Source organism: Phyllostomus discolor, chromosome 12 (genome assembly GCF_004126475.2).
Source record: "Phyllostomus discolor isolate MPI-MPIP mPhyDis1 chromosome 12, mPhyDis1.pri.v3, whole genome shotgun sequence".
NCBI lineage: Eukaryota > Metazoa > Chordata > Mammalia > Chiroptera > Phyllostomidae > Phyllostomus > Phyllostomus discolor.
Window position 1 is genome coordinate 61904383 of NC_040914.2, and position 22147 is coordinate 61926529.

The 22147-nt window shown below is 34.4% G+C and overlaps 1 protein-coding gene across 7 annotated transcripts in view; it reads left to right on the forward strand.

The window, feature by feature from the left end:
* Positions 1 to 14579: 14579 nt before the first annotated feature.
* NFAT5 (nuclear factor of activated T cells 5) overlaps positions 14580 to 22147 on the forward strand; it is a 69374-nt gene continuing 61806 nt past the window's right edge. For 4 of the 7 annotated variants that reach the window (XM_036012102.1, XM_036012106.1, XM_036012111.1 and 1 more), the window contains exon 1: positions 14580 to 14707. Coding sequence is in view for 3 of the 7 variants with exons in the window: in XM_028534743.2 (XP_028390544.1) it covers positions 14650 to 14707 (58 nt within the window). In the remaining 4 variants the exon portion in view is untranslated. The remainder of the gene's footprint in view (positions 14708 to 22147) is intronic. The other 3 variants (XM_028534743.2, XM_036012105.1, XM_036012101.1) reach the window with 2 other exon arrangements.

Sequence of the window (22147 nt, forward strand, 5' to 3'; positions counted from 1 at the left end):
TTTGTTTTGTTTTCCCTCACTAAGATTATGATAGTAAATTCTTGTTTTTTTGTGTGTGTAGAATCAGTCATGGTAAAAGATTTACTTATTCATTTATATATTTATTCATTAAGAACATCATTGAAGTGCTGATTATGTGCCAGGCACAATAATAACATGGCAAATAAAATAGAGGGAATTTCTAACTTTAGTGTTCTAATTGCATAGTTGGGAATGCTGGGAAAAGAATTTGTCTTTTCAGCCAGCTGTTCTGCTTAGGACCCAGCATTAATCAGTCTTGGCTATATTAAACAAGTCATAACATAATTGGAACATAACTTCTTTGTAAAATCTGAGGGTCATGCTGAATACTTCACCACTTCTACCTCTAAAATTCTATGTGTTTTTTTTTTATCCTCACCTGAGGACGTGCCTTATTGATTTTAGAGAGAGGGCAAGGGAGGGAGAGAGTGGGAGAGAACCAATGATTGGTTGCCTACCATACATGCCGCATCCAGGGACCAAACCCACAACACATGTGCATAGACTGGGAATTGAACACATCTCTTTGGTCTACAGGGAGGTGCTCCAACTAAGTGAGCCACGCTGACCAGGGCTAAAATTCTTTGCTTTTATGTGAATTTTAGACTAATCTCATGGACTACATTCATTCCATTCATACAATACTTGCCTTGCCCTTTTTATATTGATTCTATTCGTCTTTTTTTTTTTTTCACATAACCTCTATATCTTGGTATTGATTCCATTGGTTATTTATATATTTGCAGTATACCTTACTGGATTGTAAGCTATTTGAAAACAAAGATACAGGACTTCTGGTCAAGATGACAGCATAGGTAAACACAGCTCACCTCCTTGCACAACCACATCAAAATTACAACTAAATTATAGAACAACCAAAACTCAGAACCGTCAGAGATCTAGTTGAATGAAAATTTCACAAATACACAATTAAAGAAACCACATCCATTCAGTCTGAGAAACCACAGAACCACCACACACACTGGACAGCCACAGACCATGTAGAGAACCACCACACTGCCCCTGCATAGCTGATCCTCCATGGAGGATGGAGACTGGTGGTCAGTGGCCACAGCCAATCCTTTCAGCTGACTGGCCTGGGTAAATCCCTCCCACTGACCTGCCAACAACAACCAAGGCTCAACAACAAGAGGAGGGTGTACTTAGCCCACATGAAGGGTATACCTCAAGTACCCAGCTTGGGTGATAGGGGAGGCTGTGCCACTGGACACTACAGGACACCTACTGCATTAGGCCAGGATATCAAGACAGGGAGTCATAGCAGCTCTACCTAATACATAGAAACAAACACAGGGAGGCTGCAAAAATGAAGAGACAAAGAAACATGGCCATGTGGAAAAACAGATCAAACCTCCAGAGAAAGAACTAAACAAAATGGAGATGATCAATCTATCAGGGGTAGAGTTCCAAACACTGGTTATAAGGATGCTCAGGGAACTTAGTGAGGATCTCAACAGCATAAAAAAGGTCCAGTCAAAAATTAAGGATATGCTAATTGAAATAGAGAACAATTTACAGGGCAACAACAGTAGAGTGGATGAAGCTGAGAATCAAATCAATGATTCAGAACACAAGGAAGCAAAAAACAATCAATCGGAGCAACAAGAAGAAAAAAGAATCCAAAAAAAAAAAAAACCCCGAGGATAGTATAAGCAGCCTCTGGGACAACTTCCAAAGCCCAATATTCACAGGATGGGGTGCCAGAAGGAGAAGTGAAAGAGCAAGAAATTGGAAGTCTATTTGAAAAAATAATGAAAGAAAACTTCTCCAGTTTGGCAAAGGAAATAGACATGCAAGCCCAGGAAGCACAAAGAGTCCCAAACAAGATGGGTGCAAAGAGGCCCACTCCAAGACACATCATAATTAAAACACCAAAGGTTAAAGATAAAGAGAGAATCTTAAAAGCAGCAAGAGAAAAGCAGTTAGTTACCTACAGGGGAGTTCCCATAAGACTGCCAGTTGACTTCTCAAAAGAAACTTTGCAGGTTAGAATGGATTGGCAGGAAATATTCAAAGTCATGAAAAGCAGGGTCCTACAGCCAAGATTGCTCTACCCGGCAGAGCTATCATTTAGAATCAAAGGGCAGATAAAGAGCTTCCCAGACAAGGAAAAACTAAAGGGGTTCATCATCACCAAACCATTATTATATGAAATGTTAAAGGGGCTGATTTCTGTATTTGAACAATGATTAACATAAAGTAAAATTTTAAAAAAGGGGGCTGATTTAAGAAAAAGAAGATCAAACTATGAACAATGAAATGGCAATAGATGCATACTTGTCAAAAATTAAACCTAAAAAACAAACTAAACAAACAGGAAGAACAGAGACAGAATCATAGACATGGATAGCGCTTTGATGGTTGCTAGGTGGGATTGGGGTGGGGGGAATTGGTGAAGAGGTGAGGTGATTAAAAAGTACAAATAGATAGTTGCAGAATAATCATGGGAATATAAGGTACAGTATAGGAAATGGAGTAGCCAATGAACTTATATACATGACCCATGGACATGAGCAATGGTGTGGGGATTTCCTGAGGGAGTGGTGGTGCTGGGTAGACAGCTGTGAAGGGGGGAAAATCAGGACAACTATAATAGCATAATCAATAAAACATAATTAAAAATTAAAATAAAAATGAGATGACTGGCTGGTTTGTTTGGTCATCAGTAAACTCCATTTATGTCACTGATCATTTCTGGGTCACTTTCGTCCTGTATTCTTCCACACTGGCTATGAGGGGATATGAGTCTCAGTATAGTGAATCAACTTCAAAGTTAACAGAAATCCTATCCTGAGGGTGGGCACAAAGCAGTGAAAGAGAAGGGAAAAATTGGAAACTTAATTGCACAGACTCCCCACTGCCCTGCTGCCTCTTGTGGGAATTCTGTTCCCTAACTGCTGGTTGTCCAAATCCCATTTTCTACTGCTTCATTCTGCCAGTTTCAGTTCCAGGAAAAGATGAAAAGACCTCAAATGCCCATATTCCCTCAGTTTCCCCCAGAAGAGTCCAGGGAGATAAATGAAGAAAACAGCTAAGAAAAGTGTGCTTTTCTTGTTCTCTCTCAACAAAGTAACAACATTAATGATACAATTACAGCTATCATTTACTGTGCTTTTGGGACAGGGGCAAGCTCAAAATATATATATTCCAACTTAATTTCAAAACAATCCTGTGAGGTAGGTTTTACCAATAAAGAATCTCAGGTTCAAGTAATAGTAAAAAAATGAGAAACACATGTGAAAAGCAAAGGCAGAGAATGATAAATAAAGATAAAATTTGGACAGTGGTTTCCTTTGACAGGGAGAAGGAGATAGTACAGAGGAGGAGCAGATGAAAGTTGGGCTGACAGTGGGCTCACAGATAATCTTTTCACTAAAACACAGAATCTAATCAAATCAATCAATACAATAAAAATTAAAGTTATACATGAATAGTGCATAGCCTCACAGAGTTATTATAAGGCTTAAATAAAAAGATCTGTTAAAAAGAACTCTATAAATTACTTTTTCTTCTTGGAGTTTTTATCCCTATCTCACCACTGTTAACCTGATAGTATTCAATGTTCAACTGCTTTAGGGTCAGAAAGACCAAAATTATCAGACAGCCAGTCCACCTACTTTTGACTTTTCAGAAGACTATTTATTTTCAGGTAACAAAATAAAAGTTGTACACAACTAATACTACAGACTTAACTCAGGAAACAAGATGTTCCTGCTCAATTGTCAAGCAAGCAGTTAAATGGAAATATTTGTGGAAAACAGGACACTCTATGTTGGGAATGCTTAAAAATTAACAAAAAGTGAATTAGTGCTCAGCACTGATGTTACTCAAATAATGCTCCCTGATATAAGATGCAAACACTATAATACTAAAAAGTCCATTTATAGATGTTTGTATCTTGTTTTAAAAATGGGATTTCACTTTTTAAAATTATATTTTATTGATTATTCAGTTACAGTTCTAATTTTTCAGTCTTTGCTCCTTTCCACAGAACATCCCCCAATCCCTCAGGCAATTCCCCCCACCATTGTTCATGTCCATGGGTCGTGCATATAAGTTGTTTCACTAGTCCATTTCTTAAACTGTACTTTATATCCCCATGGCTATTCTGTAACTACCTATTTGTACTTCATAATCCCCTCACCTCTTCACCCATTCCTCCACACCACTCTCCCAGTTGCGTATGAGAAGTGGGTGAAATGACTGGATATGGCGCAAGGGCCAGGAAAGCCCCCAGAAGTTAGCCAGCAATGGCATTGTCCCCTTTTTGACTCTTCCCCGCCACACACAGAGCCAGGGTTCCCCCACCCTGGCGAATATCCAAGGCTCTGCCACACATGACTTAACAGGTGCACTAAAACAGAATCAAAGCAGCTGTACCAAGTACACAGACACAAGGAGGCTGCCAAAATCAGGAGACAAAGAAATATGACGCAAATGAAGGAACAAAACAGAACCCCAGAAAAAGAACTAAGTGATGCAGAGACAGCAGCCTATCAGACGCATAGTTCAAAACACTGGTGGTCAGAATGCTCAAAGCTCTCACTGAATATGGCAAAAGCATAAGGGAAGAAATGAAAGCTTTACTAAGGGAAATAAAGAAAAATCCACAAGAAACCAACAGCTAAGGAGAGAAGCTGGGACTCAAATCAATGATTTGGAATGTAAGGAAGAAATAAACATTCAGCCAGAAGAACAAGAAGGAAAAAGAATTAAAAAAAGACAAACAAATAAGGAGAGTTTAAGAAGACTCTGGGACATCTCCAAAAAGGCCAATATCCAAATCATAAAGGTGCCAGAAGGAGAAGAGGAAAAGCAAGAAATTGAAAGCTTACCTGAAAAAATAATGGAAAAGATTTTCCCCAATTTGGCAAAGAAAATAGACATATAAGTCCAAGAGGCACAAAGAGTCCCAAACAAGTTGGATCCACAGAGGTCCAGACCAAGACACATCATAATTAAAATGCCAAAGGTTAAAGATAAAGAGAATCTTAGAAGCAGCAAGAGAAAAGCAGTTAGTTACCTACAGGGGAGTTCCCACAAGACTGTCAGCTGACTTCTCAAAAGAAACTTTGCAGGCAAGAAGGGACTGGCTATAAGTATTCAAAGTGATGAAAAGCAAGGACCTAAACCTAGATTATGCTATCAGGCAAAGCTATCATTTAGAATTGAAGGGCAGCTAAAGTGCTCTGCAGACAAAGTGAAGCTAAAGGAGTTCATCATCACCAAGCCCTTATTATATGAAATGCTAAAGGGACTTATTTTGGAAAAAGAAGATCAAAACTATGAACATTAAAATGACAACAAACTTGTAACTATCAAAAACTGAATCTAAAAAACAAAAACAAAAGCAAACAAAGCAAACAACTAGAACAGGAATGGAATAATAGATTTGAAGACCATTTGGAGGGTTTTCAGCTAGAAGGGGAGAGGAGAAGAATGGGAGGAAAGGTATAGGGATTTAAAAGCATAAATGGGTAGAAAAAGAATAGATGGGGAGTGTTAAGAACAGCACAGGTGATGGAGAAGCCAAAGAACTTACATGAACAACCCATGGACATGAACTCAGGGGGAGGGAGAATCATTGGAGGGAAGGGGCAACCAGGCAGAGGGGGGAAAAGGGGGGAAATGGAACAACTGTAATGCCAAAATCAATAAAATATATTTTATAAACAGAAAAGAACTTTCTTTTTTAATTTTTTAAAATATTTTTAAAAATTTATTTATATTTAGAGAGGGAAAGGGAGGGGGGATAGAGAAAGAGAGAAACATCAATGTGTGGTTGCCTCTCGAGAGCCCCCTACTGGGGACTTGGCCTGCAACCCAAGCATGTGCCTAACTGGGAATCAAACATGGGGCCCTTTGGTTCATAGGCTGGCGCTCAATCCACTGAGCCACACCAGCTAGGGTGAAAAAAACTTTCAAAAAGTCCTTGCCAATGGTTTTGTAACTAATTGCCTTATTCTTGCATCTCTCTATTAACTCGCTCAGTAAGTTGGTGAATCAGAAGGCTATGGCTTCACATTAGACATTCTAAAACAAAATGCCTGGCACCTCCACTGTGCCAGCATAATTCTACATTGACGAGAGACAATGTTCATTCTGTCAAAAACACTTCAGGCTTGACAGTCATCATACTTGGCATCTCCACTGGAAAAATGTACTGGCTCCAGGTCTACTGGATATTTGGTTTCTAAAAGGTTATGAAGTCCAAGAATAACTGGTAGGTGATACTCTGTTTTAACAAATTTTTCTAAGTTTAAGTCAATTTACCAGTTTGCTGTCACATATTCACTCAATCATATCACTTCTTCCTGTATTTCTTTTATTATTTTCTAAAACAACCTTATGTTTCAAGGTAATTATGAATTAATATACAGCAGCATAAATTATATCGGCTTGGGGAATAAGTAAACTAACTTGAACTCCATAATCATTTTAACATAGCACATCATTTTTTTTCTTTTCTAATAGGTATTACTTTTCACTTAAAAGCTTCACATTTACTTTCCAGGTAACTTGTTAACACTTATGAAATACAGAATTGAGTATACTATTGAATTAACCATTCTGATTATCTACATTCTTTATTTATTTATATTATTTTCTGAAGAAATTAAGGCTGTTCTAGAAGGAAAGAGATGTTCTACTCATACCTATGACAAACTACTCACTAACATTAATGGTTTATTTATAATTTTCAAAGATCTTATAATAATACTTTTACAATACATATGTGACAACTGTAGAGTTCAAACAGAGTCCAAGATGGGTGAGGAGGACCCAGGGCTGAGTGTCAGAACCCTTCTGGTGTTAGGAGGGTATGAAGTGTCATGAGGAATGAGATATTTACGTGGTGTCAAAGTACAACTCCACAAAATATTTACTAATTACAAGAAGAAATAGAAAGAAGTCTGACATATAACATCTTAATCAAGTAATCAAAGTATCATCAGTAATGACACAAATAAAAATTGTATGCCACCTGAGAGGATTCAATAAGAATAAATCATTATTTTTGTGCTACTCTTGTCAAAGATGCATAATTTGAATAATGATGAGGAAACATATAATCCCAAGCATTTAAAAAGAAGCATTTCCCAAAATAACTGAATTCCAATCTTCAAAACTATCAAGACCATGAACATCCAGGAAAGGCCAAGAACTATTTCAGACTGAAGGAAATAATAAGACATGACAACTAAATGGACATGTAATTCTAAATCAGATCTGTACACTATACAGGATATTATTGGGACAATTGAAAAAACTTAAATGGGGTCTGAGGATTAGGTGGAAAAAACCAATTGATGTTACGTTAAAATTTGGTGGTTATATTGTGATTATGTTAGCAAATATTCTTGTTCATTGAAAATGCTGAAATATTCAGAGGTAATGGTGCATCATGTCAGCAACATCCTCTAAAATAATTTAGGAAATCTTTGCACTGTACTTACAACTGTTTTATAAGTTAGAGATTGTTCTAGAAGAGGCATATGTACACATTTCACTAAAAATGTAATAGTTAATTACTATATAATCAAAAATTCAGCTCTGTAACTAGTAGTTTTACTTTTTTAAATTGTAATTTCCAAAGAAATGAACATGTCAAGGGAAATAAGCTTATTTAATGTCTTCATATTTGTATATCTGGCCATCAAAAAACAATTTATGTTGTCCTCCCTCTCACTTTTGCTACTATTTCTGTCTACAATCAATGAAACAAAACCAGATACTTTAGTAGTACAATGAGAATGGAAAAAATATGAATTTAAACATGTTTGGGAAACTGATGGAGAGAGGTCTAGTAATTGATGATGTTGAGCACACAGACTGCTTTATTTTTGTTTTGTATACAAAATCTGTCCCAGACCTGGGGTGGAAAATTATTGATTTATTTAAAACATTCCTTACTTTTAAAATACAGCTATGCAAGAAATAAAAATTAAATTTCCTCATGACTTCACTATCCAAAGATAAATATTTAAAAAACTAGTATATTTATGTTTCCTTTCCATATTTTTCTATGCATTTTTAAAGTTGAATGAAAAATGCACGTGACATTAACATCATACTTTTCACAGAATGTAACATTAATTTTTCATATGTACTGTATCTTTGACATTCTATCACCATGTGTCATCTTTATGTCTATTTTCTATTGCTCCAATTAATTCAAAATTCCTCAAGGGCCAAAATTATGAAAAAAAAAAAAAAGAAAGAAACAGCCAAAAAAGGAGGACAATAAATTTGTGCCTAGCAACTGTTAGGAAAAAAAAAAAGAAAGAAATTATGGTATGCCTTCTTTGAATGACTAAAGTTTAGCAGTACCTTACTTATAATAGGCACTCAATGTTTGCTGATGAGGCTTATCAAATACTAAGGAAAGTGACTGGGTAATAATTTTAAATTGTGAATTAAGCTTCAGGAAAGTTTCATATTATTTCAGAAACACTACTAACTAATGAAAGAAGTAATAACATATCAGTGGTAGGGTGACAACATTGTACCTGCTACAGAATAAAAGCACAGTTCAATAAATATCCTCATTCATGTATTTATTCACTTAACAAATATATTCTGACTACCTACTGTATATCAAGCATGTCCTAGGTCCTTTGAATATATCAGTAACAAAAGAGACAAAATTCTGAGTCACAGACATTCCATTACATGGACTTAAACTACGATGACTGATTGCTTGCTTGCTAAAGAGACAAGGAGGTTCTGGTGTCCTATAGTTTTCTACTCTTATTAAACTCATGTTTAATTGTACTATCACTAAAATAAGTTCATTTCTGGAACATAAGCAGTAGAAAATTCTCCATGTATATTTATTTTAAACCTTTATACGAAACACTTAATATAATGAATACACACTTATAATTTAGTTGAGTGTTTACAAAACCAATACTGAATAGAGCTCATTTCCACTGTTTAACAGTTAACTATATTACATGACTATATAACAGCCATTTCTTTTTAAACTAAAATAACAATGCAGTTATAAGTGTATGAATACTCTATCAATGAAAATAAGTACAATTAGTATTATTTTATGAATACTAATTTGTTTTTCATCTTAAAAGATAATGATTTGCTCATTTACTCATTAAACACATTACTGAATGTCCATTATGCGCCAAGCAAAATAATACAGTAAAAAAATAGATGTGGTTCTTAATTTCAGTGTTATTTTTAATTTCATCGACCATACATAAGATAATCCAGGAATTTACTTTATAAAAGAAAAGCCTAACTTTGTCACCACTAATTAATTTTGTGTGCATATGTGCAGATAATAAAGTAACCTGCATCGGTTTTTTAATTATATTTTATTGATTGTATTTTTGCAGTTGTCCTGATTTCCCTCCACTGCCCCTCTCTATCCAGCACCACCACTCCCTCAGGAAATCCCCACACCATTGCTCATGTCCATGGGTCATGTATATAAGTTCATTGGCTACTCCATTTCCTATACTGTACCTTATATTCCCATGATTATTCTGCAACTATCTATTTGTACTTTTTAATCACCTCACCTCTTCACCAATTCCCCCCACCCCAATCCCACCTAGCAACCATCAAAGCGCTATCCATGTCTATGATTCTGTCTCTGTTCTTCCTGTTTGTTTAGTTTGCTTTTTAGGTTTAATTTTTGACAAGTATGCATCTATTGCCATTTCATTGTTCATAGTTTGATCTTCTTTTTCTTAAATCAGCCCCCTTTTTTAAAATTTTACTTTATGTTAATCATTGTTCAAATACAGAAATCAGCCCCTTTAACATTTCATATAATAATGGTTTGGTGATGATGAACCCCTTTAGTTTTTCCTTGTCTGGGAAGCTCTTTATCTGCCCTTTGATTCTAAATGATAGCTCTGCCGGGTAGAGCAATCTTGGCTGTAGGACCCTGCTTTTCATGACTTTGAATATTTCCTGCCAATCCATTCTAACCTGCAAAGTTTCTTTTGAGAAGTCAACTGGCAGTCTTATGGGAACTCCCCTGTAGGTAACTAACTGCTTTTCTCTTGCTGCTTTTAAGATTCTCTCTTTATCTTTAACCTTTGGTGTTTTAATTATGATGTGTCTTGGAGTGGGCCTCTTTGCACCCATCTTGTTTGGGACTCTTTGTGCTTCCTGGGCTTGCATGTCTATTTCCTTTGCCAAACTGGAGAAGTTTTCTTTCATTATTTTTTCAAATAGACTTCCAATTTCTTGCTCTTTCACTTCTCCTTCTGGCACCCCATCCTGTGAATATTGGGCTTTGGAAGTTGTCCCAGAGGCTGCTTATACTATCCTCGGGTTTTTTTTTTTTTTTTTGGATTCTTTTTTCTTCTTGTTGCTCCGATTGATTGTTTTTTGCTTCCTTGTGTTCTGAATCATTGATTTGATTCTCAGCTTCATCCACTCTACTGTTGTTGCCCTGTAAATTGTTCTCTATTTCAATTAGCATATCCTTAATTTTTGACTGGACCTTTTTTATGCTGTTGAGATCCTCACTAAGTTCCCTGAGCATCCTTATAACCAGTGTTTGGAACTCTACCCCTGATAGATTGATCATCTCCATTTTGTTTAGTTCTTTCTCTGGAGGTTTGATCTGTTTTTCCACATGGCCATGTTTCTTTGTCTCTTCATTTTTGCAGCCTCCCTGTGTTTGTTTCTATGTATTAGGTAGAGCTGCTATGACTCCCTGTCTTGATATCCTGGCCTAATGCAGTAGGTGTCCTGTAGTGTCCAGTGGCACAGCCTCCCCTATCACCCAAGCTGGGTACTTGAGGTATACCCTTCATGTGGGCTAAGTACACCCTCCTCTTGTTGTTGAGCCTTGGTTGTTGTTGGCAGGTCAGTGGGAGGGATTTACCCAGGCCAGTCAGCTGAAAGGATTGGCTGTGACTACTGACCACCAACCTCTGCCTTCTGTCATTCATCTCGTTTTTACATTGCTTCACCCTCCCACCCCAGATTGGGAAGCATTAGTTTACTTTTAATATCTGAAAATAATTTTATTTCTTCATTTCTTCCTTTCCCCTAATTGCCCTGAGCTCTGCACCATTGCGCCAAGATTAGACAAATTCTTACTCTTCTGAGCTTGTGCTCTTACTTTGCTAATTTCTTTATTATTCACTTATGTTAATAATTCATGTTAACAGAGTTACTTATAATAGCACACTTGCGCTAATTCTACTACGTGGATACTTAAGCCGTTGTATTGAGATTTCGGTCAACTAAAATTCATAATGAACCATTAAGTTGATTAAATATTATTGCACAAATTATTAGCAACATTAATAGAAAAACTGTACATATAAAACAATAGTTACCCTATCTTGGCAGACTGATAACAGAATTCCTTAGAAAACAAAAATAAAATAATTTCTAATTAAAAAAAAACGAGTGAGTGTACAGAAACAGAGATCACATGGAGGGGTTTAACAACAGGGGAGTGGGAGGAGGAGAGAGGGGGAAAAGGTGCAGAGAATAAGTAGCATAGACAATAGGGAGACAATAGAGAGAGGGCAAGAATAGTATGGGAAATATAGAAACCAAAGAACTTATGACGCATGTACATGAACTAAAGGTGGGGAATGTGGGTGGGAGGGAGTGGGCAGGGTGGAGGGGAATGGAGGGAGGGAAATGGGACAACTATAATTGATAAAATATATTAAAAACAAAATGAGTGAGTATATTTAATAAATAACTGGACGAGTAATTTTTTACCAGCTATTATATTAATCCTTATTAAATACTACTTTATTCTTTTGGGCAAATATTCTAACTTTTCTCATGATATGTGATGATTATGACATACAATATATCCTTCTTAAGCCTGTGTCATTCATAGGTTCTCTACTTTTGTTCAAGTTATTAATATAGTAACCACCTCCCTCCAAATTGAACCCATGTATTTTCAGTGCTGTTGCCTAGAATCATCTATCTTACTAGGTTTACATTTCTTCACCTTGTTCATAAGAACTTTAAAAGCTTTTCATCAGACGTTTTACTAATTTAGGGTGACTATGTCTGTAAAATTTTCCTGATCCTCTAGTAGAAAAGCCTTAAAAAGCTAGTTAGATTCATTTGCAGCTTGACCTTCTTCATAATTTTACTTTTTACAAATAGAAACTATACCATGTGTATTTATGACTACTTGTTCAGGAATTTTTTTCATGGGCTAGTGGAGGCTGTGAAAGTGTTTAAATTGGATTGAATTTGAGACTAAATGACAATAGTACTAATAGCATAATACATATTCCTTAAATCTTTCATTTTATGAGAAGCAGATTTAAGAGTATGGCCAGTATATGTGGTTGAGTTTATATAGTTACAACTCAGGGAATATCTTCGACATAATGGAGTAAAAGAAGAGTTTAAATGAGGATTTAAAGTCTTACAGAAGCTGTTTAGAATAGCAGACCCAACCCACTTCTGTCTGAAGTCAGAGCCTGTGATGGTAATGACTGTATTAACTGCTGCTGTCTTTGGAGAGAGATGATTAAACTTCTGACTTCTTTAATCTCGAAACACTTGAGTCAGTTAATCAAAAAATACCTTTGATGAGTAAATGAATCCAGTCTTTCTACCCCATCCACTTGATCTTTAATGTTACTTCATTTTTACAGTATTTTATCTATATGGGAAGGGCTGAGATATAGTAAGTTCTATATTTAGTTACTTTCCAATGTATTATTGTTAACATTGCTTTTGTACCTCTAATGTAGACTCGATCTATACCCTTCTTTGGGAAAGGCAGAGTGTTTCAGTCAACAAGGGTTTGTTTTGATTTATTTATTTTAATTAATAGAGAAGTACAGAAATAGTCCCAACCAGTGAAACACTGTTAGTGATGGAGCTATTAATAGGATAAATTTTTTTACCTTAATAAATGTATTCTATTTACATCAAAGTTAATCTTTATTTTCAAATTTCCCTTTTGTTTGGATAGAAAGTGACTTGAGTATATTTCTCTTTTATATATAAGAACTCTTGTTTTCAACATGGATTGAGAAAAATAATTGTGTTAAAATCAGTATTTGATGACATGGCATTTCTGTTTTAATTAGGTTCTCCCTATATTTTTTGAAATATGGAAGTAATTTACTTAAGGCTTTTAGCAACATTTTAATAAGCTGAAAATTTTCAGTCCGGGCATATTATATAATCAGACAGATGTCAAATTTGCCAAATGCTTTGAAGATATAAATTTTAAGTATTATATAATAGGATTTTTCAAAAAAACCTTTTATGTTGATTCTTTACTAACAATGAAGATTATTTAATAGTACAACTTATAATTCTAGCTTTCGTTCACAACTTCTTCTTTATCCCTATCCACATCAAAGTTAATATACATACTTTTGAAAATTTAAATTTATTACATTTTTTCCAATACCATGTAGTCCCCTTATACCCTCCTTCCCCACTCCCCAACAGTACCACACAATATACCTACTTTAATGGTTAACTTGGAGGATCAAAGTACTTATGAATTCAATAATCAGTTAACAAAAAGTATTGTTTTTTACCAAGACTGAAGTGTCTTATATGGCTACCTATGTTATTTTAATCACTCATACAAATAATTAATAATCTACTTGTGCTCATATATTGTTGGAATGTTGGGTTTCTTGGAATATTAGTGAAGTCCCTTAAACTCTGTGCCATGGTTCTTTGGAAACTGGGCATGTGATTCTAATTGGTCCTTTGAAGTTCTTCCAATATTGATTCTACTATCTTTAGAGAATATGTTGAGAATTATGTCTGTCCAAAAACCATATAATAATAACTATAACAGAGTTTTTAAACAGTAGATATAAATTTAGTTTTATGGATAATTAGAGTATTATAAAATACATTAAAAATAAATCATATTCTTAAGTCTGGAATGCAAAAGTAATCATAATCTAATATAGGCAATAGCATTTTCTGACTTAAGAGTATTCTATACTTGTACCTTTCTAGAGTTAGAGATTTGTCAGAGTAAGAAGTATGTCCTTGAGCCATGACATTCATTTTTTAGCTTCATTAGGAGGGAAAAATGCATTATGATAGCAAATTAAAATATTTGCTAAAAGATGCTTTGTAAAATAGCAGGACTAATTGTCTACTTGAAGAAGGTAGTTTAAAGCTGATATATTATCTAATATAGTTATGTTAATATGTGAAATATGGTAAGTTACACTCATACAGGCAAATGTTGGCACATCTTAGGTTATTTGCCATTCTCTTATTCTGTCTAGTTTTATACAGTTTTAAAATTTAGTAACTTTCTCTGGAGATCATTTTAAACATAAAAGGTAAAACCCAGAAGAAAGCAGGGGGCAGAACTAATGGAAAATGTATTCTTCTGTTCAATAATATTATATGATAAAATAAAAAATATTTGCTAGCAATTTTTACAGCAGTAATTTTATGGAGTCTGTGTGTGTGTGTGAATAATATAGTTCCCCTTGTGAGTGAAAAAGATGTATTTGTGCTCATATATGAAGTTATTGACTTACATTCTTATCACAATTTTTTCTCTCCCCTTCATCCACAGAATCTGTATATGATCTTCTCCCAAAGGAGTTACAGTTACCGCCATCTAGAGAAACATCTGTAGCATCAATGAGTCAGACAAGTGGTGGTGAGGCAGGCTCGCCTCCTCCAGCTGTAGTTGCTGCTGGTATGCATTTCATTTTACTTTATAAAGAAAACTAGGGTATTATCTGGCCAACATGAACAGTGCTGGTAGTTTATATCAAAAAGAGTGTGATTTGAGGCTTTGTTTTAGGTTTAATTTTTTAAAAGATACTTATTTATTTATTTTTAGAGAGGTGACATCAGTTGCCTCTCATACACCCCCAACAGGGAACCTGGCCTACAACCCAGGCATGTGCCCTGACTGGGAATTGAACCAGTGACCTTTAGGTTTACAGTCTGGTGCTCAGTCCACTGAGCCACACCAGCCAGGTTGGAGGTTTTAAAATACAAACTTTTAAAACTTAAAAAATTCAATATAATTTTGTTGATACAATGGTTATTTCTTAAAATTTCACATTGGCACATCTACTAATACCATGTCCTAAAATGTACCTTATTTTCAACTGTGGGAATGAGTTAAAGGTCTTCTGTTGGCTGCACATGAGAAGGTTAAATACCAAGCCATGGGTAGAAAATTGTATTTGTTAAATTATATTTAACAATTATTTTTTAAAATTTGTTTTAAGAAACAATATTTTACTTTGTATAATCTGGAAAAGGACTCATTCACTCAAGTCTCTTTTTTGTTTGTAGCATGTTTCTATAACCTTTTCCCTACTTTAAAAACTAATGTGACTTAATACTTATTGTAAACTCAGTTGAAAGTAATGTAAGATTTAAATGTAATATTTATATGACATTTTTATATCAAAAGTATGGAATTAATGTTTGAAATTTATTAAGCTTATTTTTACTCAGCTCTCAAATCATACACTTTATATAATTATAATTATGTAAAACTGTTTCAAATTTTTATTGAATTAGAATGAAAGATTGACAGACTAATAGAAAAAAGTCTTGATTGGTAATAAATTATAAGAATGCTTTCAAAAATACTACATTGCCCAACTGTGTTTTTCTTTTGGTTGGGTTTATAGACTGCTAAGTGTTTGGTTAAAAAAGAGGAAAAAATGATATACTCTGAAGTTTTATGTGTCCTAGTAATTAGAGGTTTATTGTCTAATATGATACCTCTCATCTTTTCAAATGGTACTGAGACCATCAGAACATTGTTTTCAGTATATTCTTTTTGTTTCAAAAGAACAGTGAAGTGGAAGGTTTTGATTTAAATGAGGATATTGGTACTATAGTAGAACTTCAGATATTTTTTTATATGTGTTTACCTATGCACCATTAACTTTGTGTGCCAATCTTCCCCTGAGCTGTATATTGCAGTTCGCTGCCTTCCTAGTTGAGGGCAGGAAAACTTTAAACATGGCAAAGGAACTTATCAGCCCTGCTCACTGTTCATGTGTTGCCAGACATTTTCTAACAGATTCTGTGGATTTAATTGTGAGCTTTTTGGTAATGAAATTGGTAAGATGACCTGGTTTTGCTTTGTATCCACAGGGTTCCAAAATGTCCCTGAATATATTTTCTGAAATGTAAAGTTTTAATCTAGTTTAAAATTTATATCAAACAATAAAATATGAAAAAAGATATTTTAATGAAATATTTCACGTTAAATCCACAGGTAGAAATTGACTAACTGATTTATTTTGTATCTTTTGAGATTGTTTTTTAAAGACATGTTGAATCTGTATAGAACTAAAAGTCTGTTTCTTCTGTGCTTTTTAACATCTTTTGACAGTAGATCCAGAGTTTTGTTTTGTTTTTTTAAGCTGAAAAAATGTTAGCTAGGTTTGGGAAAAGAACAACACTTACTTTTCATAACACCAAACTGAATTCCTGAAGTTTATATATATAAATATTGCAAGTTCTTGAATTTGGGTCCCTAATGGAATGTTGATCCTCTCTTCCTCCCTCTGTCCCTCTCTCCATATATTTGAGAAAATCCTCTCCAGGTAAATCAAATTGAAAAGTATCAGTTGAAAAATCCTGAAAATATGAGAATGAAACCAGGAAGTATTCTGAAGTAATAAATTCTTACTATATTGAGAAGTTGTTGACTTTGTAATGATGGTAAAGAGAGTAAGGAGGTAATCTTGACACTTTTCTTACATTCAAACACAGAAAGTTTCCATGATCTAAAGCCATTTGAAATTTTTAAGTCATTTGAAATTTTTAAAATATAAATTTAGTTTTAGTAATCAACATAGTCTTATTCCATGGTTCTAATATCTTATTGGTAGAATAGAGCCTTTGTCATACAACATTCTAGGTAAGAGAGTTTAAATTATAAAATTATTGTAGGGAGATCAATTAGTATATATCATTAGAGTTGCTTTTTTTATTTGACCTATTAATATCCTTAGTGACATAACTGTCAAAGAGAGAGATTTAGAGTAAATTACTAGTTACTCAGTGTTTCCTGCCCCCCAAACTAGATTTCTTGGGAAAGGCACATTAATTTAGACTTTTGTGAGTTTTTTTTAATCTGTAGCGTTTGCTGTTTAAGTATTAAATGCATAAAAATGATGACTCTTGATGTAGTTAATTCTTCAGAGTTTTGAAGGAGCCGGATTGGCTGCTATCAGTTATGAGGGCCTGGTGGGAACAGACTTCTAGTTCTGCCATAAAGGTTTGTGTTTCACAAATTCTAAATCAATTTAAAATTTAAAATTTAGAGGCTTGGCATGTAGGTGTTTATGTTCATTCTTTATTATTTAATTATTAAAAATGTGTTTCTCAGATTCACCAAACTAGATATTTTTCCTCTACATATTACTGAATGAGTAGACATGGTGCTGCTAATCCACAATCCAGAATATTGGGTAAAAGAGTGTCTCTCAAATCTTTTCCTGCCTCTACACTATTTCCACTTTTAAATACTCCCAGCAGTAACATCTTTCTATCCGGTAAGTCCAAGGTTTGAGGGTGGGGAAAGGAGGACTTCTCCTATACAACTCTTCCCCTTTCCATGGGATCAGGTGTCAAAATCTGGGAGGTGTAGTTGAGAATCAGACAGTCTGAAATTTGTACTCATCCCCATTTTTTAAAGACCGCTGTTTTTGTCCTACTGGTAAGGTAATTAAGAGTTTGAAGTTCAATATGTGAATGAATAAAAGTTTTAGAAATGCAGAGTTTCTGAACAGTAATATTGTAGGTTCTCAGTAGTTTAGAGAGAAGCTGTTTTCCTAATACAAAAAGAGTTATCCAAATGAATTGTTATTTTTTGCAAAAGAAGGAATTGAACAAGAAGAAATATAAATTGTGAAAGGATGCTCTTTGGGGTGTGTGTGTGAGTGTGGTTCTTCTAGTATATGTTATAAAGAACTAAAATGTAAGTATTTAGGAGAAATAAAACAATTATAGCAGAATTTGTGGTTTTTTGAAAAGAGACCTGGCAGGTATTTTTCTTAAATAACAGCTTTATTGAGATATAATGCACATACCAATTAAATGTATTTTATAATTTTTTAATGTTTTTAAATTTTTTATTTACTTTTTAGACAGAAGATAAGGAAGGGTGAAAGGGAGAAAAACATCATGTGCAAGAGAAACATAGATTGGTTGCCTTTCACATGCCCTTAACCAGGGACCTAGCCTGCAACCCAGGCATGTGCCTTGGCTGGGAATTGAACCAATGACTTTTCAGTTCGCAGGCCAGTGCTCAATCCACTGAGCCACACCAGCCAGGGCCTTAATGGTTTAATTTAAATTAATAACTTTACATGAAATGATCCATATAATAAATTTTTCTGTTAGAAGAGACATTAAGTAGTGCTTTAAATTCTGTGACAGAGTCCCGGCCAGGCCCCCTGTCGGGGTGGCTGCAATGAGGAGAAATCCCAGGAATCATATTGACATGAAGATTCTTACTGCACTTGTATTTTTTTTATTAAAGTTTGCATGGTTTCTAATAAAAGATTAAAACCTAAAAAAAAAAATCCGTGACAAAGTAATTAATAAATTTCAAATACCTAGTAGGTATTTTCTGTACTGAAAGAACTTAGTACTATTTACACAGTAGGAGAACACAATAAAAACTAAATTAATGTCATATAATTAAAAAAGTTATGCTTTATTTCATTGTAGACATCTTAATCACCTAAATTAAAATTTTAGGAATTTCTAAACCATCCATAACATTAGAACTACAAAAATTGAGTTGAAGAAAATATAAGTTGTCACTTTGAGTTCCATGTGATAGGAATTGTACCAGGTAATTTGCATGTCATCATATCTCAATCCTTCCAAACACAGTATAGTATACCTCTTTTCTTTCTTATTGGGGTCTAAGTTCTTTTCTCCTTGCCATTGTTATTTAGGGAATTTAGTGTTGTGTGCCTTCACTTCAATTTAGGAAACACAAGCTCCTAGAAGACACTGTGTAGGATATTGAGTTGAAAAAAGCTATGCCCCTTCTCCTCAGCAAGTTTCAGGATCTACAAATGGGAGTATGATTCCTAGAGGAATTTTACTTTTTCACAGCAATAGAATTATATAGCTCATTGAATTTAAGTTATAACTTAAAAATTCTACTCTTAATTATTTTTATTGAAATTACAAAGTAAATCTAAATATACACATACATATAGAAATTACTTATGTATGCATGTATGTATAAATTTATGCTAATATCTGCCTTATTAGAGTGAAAAGCATAAGCAATGTGGGACCATAAGAGTTAATTCAGAAATAACTACCAATTCAAGAGGCTATCCATATTATCAACTTTAATTTACAAAAAGTACACATGGCCTGTTATTGATTTATTCCTTAAATTTTCCCTTTTTATTCTGTTTTTAGCAATAACGTTATGAATATTGACTTACTCAGTTTCTGGTAGAATAAGCAAATTTTTATATTGCTTGAGCCTATAGAATAGCATTTTTAAACTGTTCACAGATTCTTAACTATTCAGAGGCCAAACAAATACATAAAATTAACACAATTTCTGTTTTTATGTGTTTTGTACAATTTTGCATTATTAATGCACAGAAATGGACTTTTTTATACCATTAATAAGATTGATAGTATCATCAGAAAAAAGTATTGCCATATGACTCAGTGATTTTAAATCTTTTGCATCTCATGGTATGCATACATGTAAACTAATTACTAAAATTCTGTGGCACACCAAAAATATATTTTTGCTGATCTGACAAAAATAGGTATAACTGATTGATGTACAAAAAATAATAATAATTACCTACTCTTTTTGCTTCAGAGTGACTTTTAAAATCTCAGGCAGTTGCCTAACGTGTGTGTATATAAGATTTCTGGTACTAAGAATTAACCAATCAGATGCAACTTTATTATGTGACTTGACCATTAAGATGTAACTCTATTATATGACCTATATATCTTTGATTCAAGGTGAGGAAGGGAAGGAGAAAGAGAGGGAGAGAAACATCAATTGGTTTCTTTTTGTAGGCACCCTGAGCTGGGACTGAACCCACAACCCCTTCAGTTTACAGAATGATGCCCAGCCAGCTGAGCCATACTGACCGGGGCTATTGTTAATTTTTTTTTTTTTTTTACAATATAAGGGAAAAGAGGTCAGTACCCCTGACTAAATAGTCAGGTATTGCATGTTTTAAAAATTCTTGTGGCATACTGGTTGAAAATCACTGCCATAACTGTTTTATAACAATTAGTTGTGTAAATAATACTAGTGATGTTGTATAAATAACGCTCCAGCTGGGACAGGAGTAAGAGGATAATGAGGTCTGTCCAGAAGGTATCCAGTCATATAATGTGAAAAATACAGACATTTATTGAAGAAGATACAAGATACAGGAAACATTTTATGTAGGGCAATGATGCCTTAGTCCCCTTCAAAGTAGGCCCCTTGGCACCTCACCCAGTTCTCCCAATTGCCATCAGCTGCCCCTCGTAATTTCCTGAATCTCATTGATGGTCTGAAATCTCTTCCCTTTCAAAGGTGATTTTAGTTTTGGGAAAAGCCAGAAGTTGTAGGATACCAAATCTGGGCTGTAGGGAGGCTGAGTCACCTGGGTGATTTGATATTTCACCAAAAAACTGCATAGGACGTGATGCATGAGTATGTTGTCGTGATGAAGTTGCCAGTCACCAGTTGGCCATAACTATGGGCTCCCAAATCATCTGAATAGTTTCCATGGAGGAATATTCAAGCTAATGCAAAATTTGATTTAGATTCGTTGCTGTACTTGCTCAGTCATTTTGCATGTGATGGTCACACATTACACATGTTCACTCAGTGGTGTCTACTGCCCCCATTGACTAGTATAGTGAAGTCATCATTGTTCATTATGTAACATCCCAGTCCACTCTCCTTGGCTGCCAGGTTATATGGATGTCATGCAAACCATTCTCATTATATTAACAATGGATGGATTTTTCCTGGACAAACCTTGTACATTAGGATAGGATACAACAATAGACTTTACCTGTTTCTGTGACATTTTTTTCTCTTAAAATCATGCATAGTAAAATGTTAACATCTGTTAAATATGAGCAGAGGGTACATTGGTGTTTAGTTTTAAATATTTCATAATTTAAAAAACACCAGGTGGAAGCTGATTAAAATATTCAAAAGCCCAATGCACTATGCTTTTTAAAAGTAACAAAGATATGGCATATAGTAGATACTGAATGAATTTTTTGTCATAAATAAGGGTACATTAACTTTTCATCCAAAAATACAAGTATTATATTTTTATTCATTGGCAGTGTTTACTTAGATCTCTGATGTAAAATTCATTCTTCCCGTATTACTCCCTCATAACAAGGTATTGTCAATTAAAATAAATCAGAAAACAGCCCTGGCTGATGTGGCTCAGTAGATTGGGTGCCAGACTGTGAGCTGAAAGGTCGCTGGTTCTATTCCCACAGTACATGCCTGGATTGTGTGTGGGTCAGGTCCCCAGTTGGGGGCACATTAGAGGCAACCAATTGATGTATCTCTTGTACATTGATCTTTCTCCCTCCTTTCCCCTCTCTCTAAAAATAACGAAATAAAATCTTTTTAAAAAAATCAGAATGAACGAGAAAGCATTTCAACATGCCAGGCCCATATGGCCATGATGTAGATCATACACACACATGTACATGTATTACAGTTTTATTGCTATTTTGCACATATGAAATAAAATTAGTATTGACTTTGGAATTACAAAGACATAATTTGAATTTGATTGCTATCATCATTCCTATCAAGTAGACAGAAACTTGTAGAAGTTAAATAAATTTCTTATAATATCATCCCTGTGACTAGATGATAATACCAACTTTTCCTTAATGGGACTATAAACAGAAATATATAAAATATTTAACATTACCTGATAATTAGTGACCATTCAGCAAACATTGACCTTCCTCCCATATGTTTCTTCTTTCATTTGTTAACATTTTAAAAATTAGACCTTATTTTTATAAGAATAATTTCCAACTTTGTTTTGCTTCTTTCTTTTCATTTTCACTGAGTCTGTTTTTGACCTTACTTTGAAGTTTTGCATATCAGTCGAGATATAGC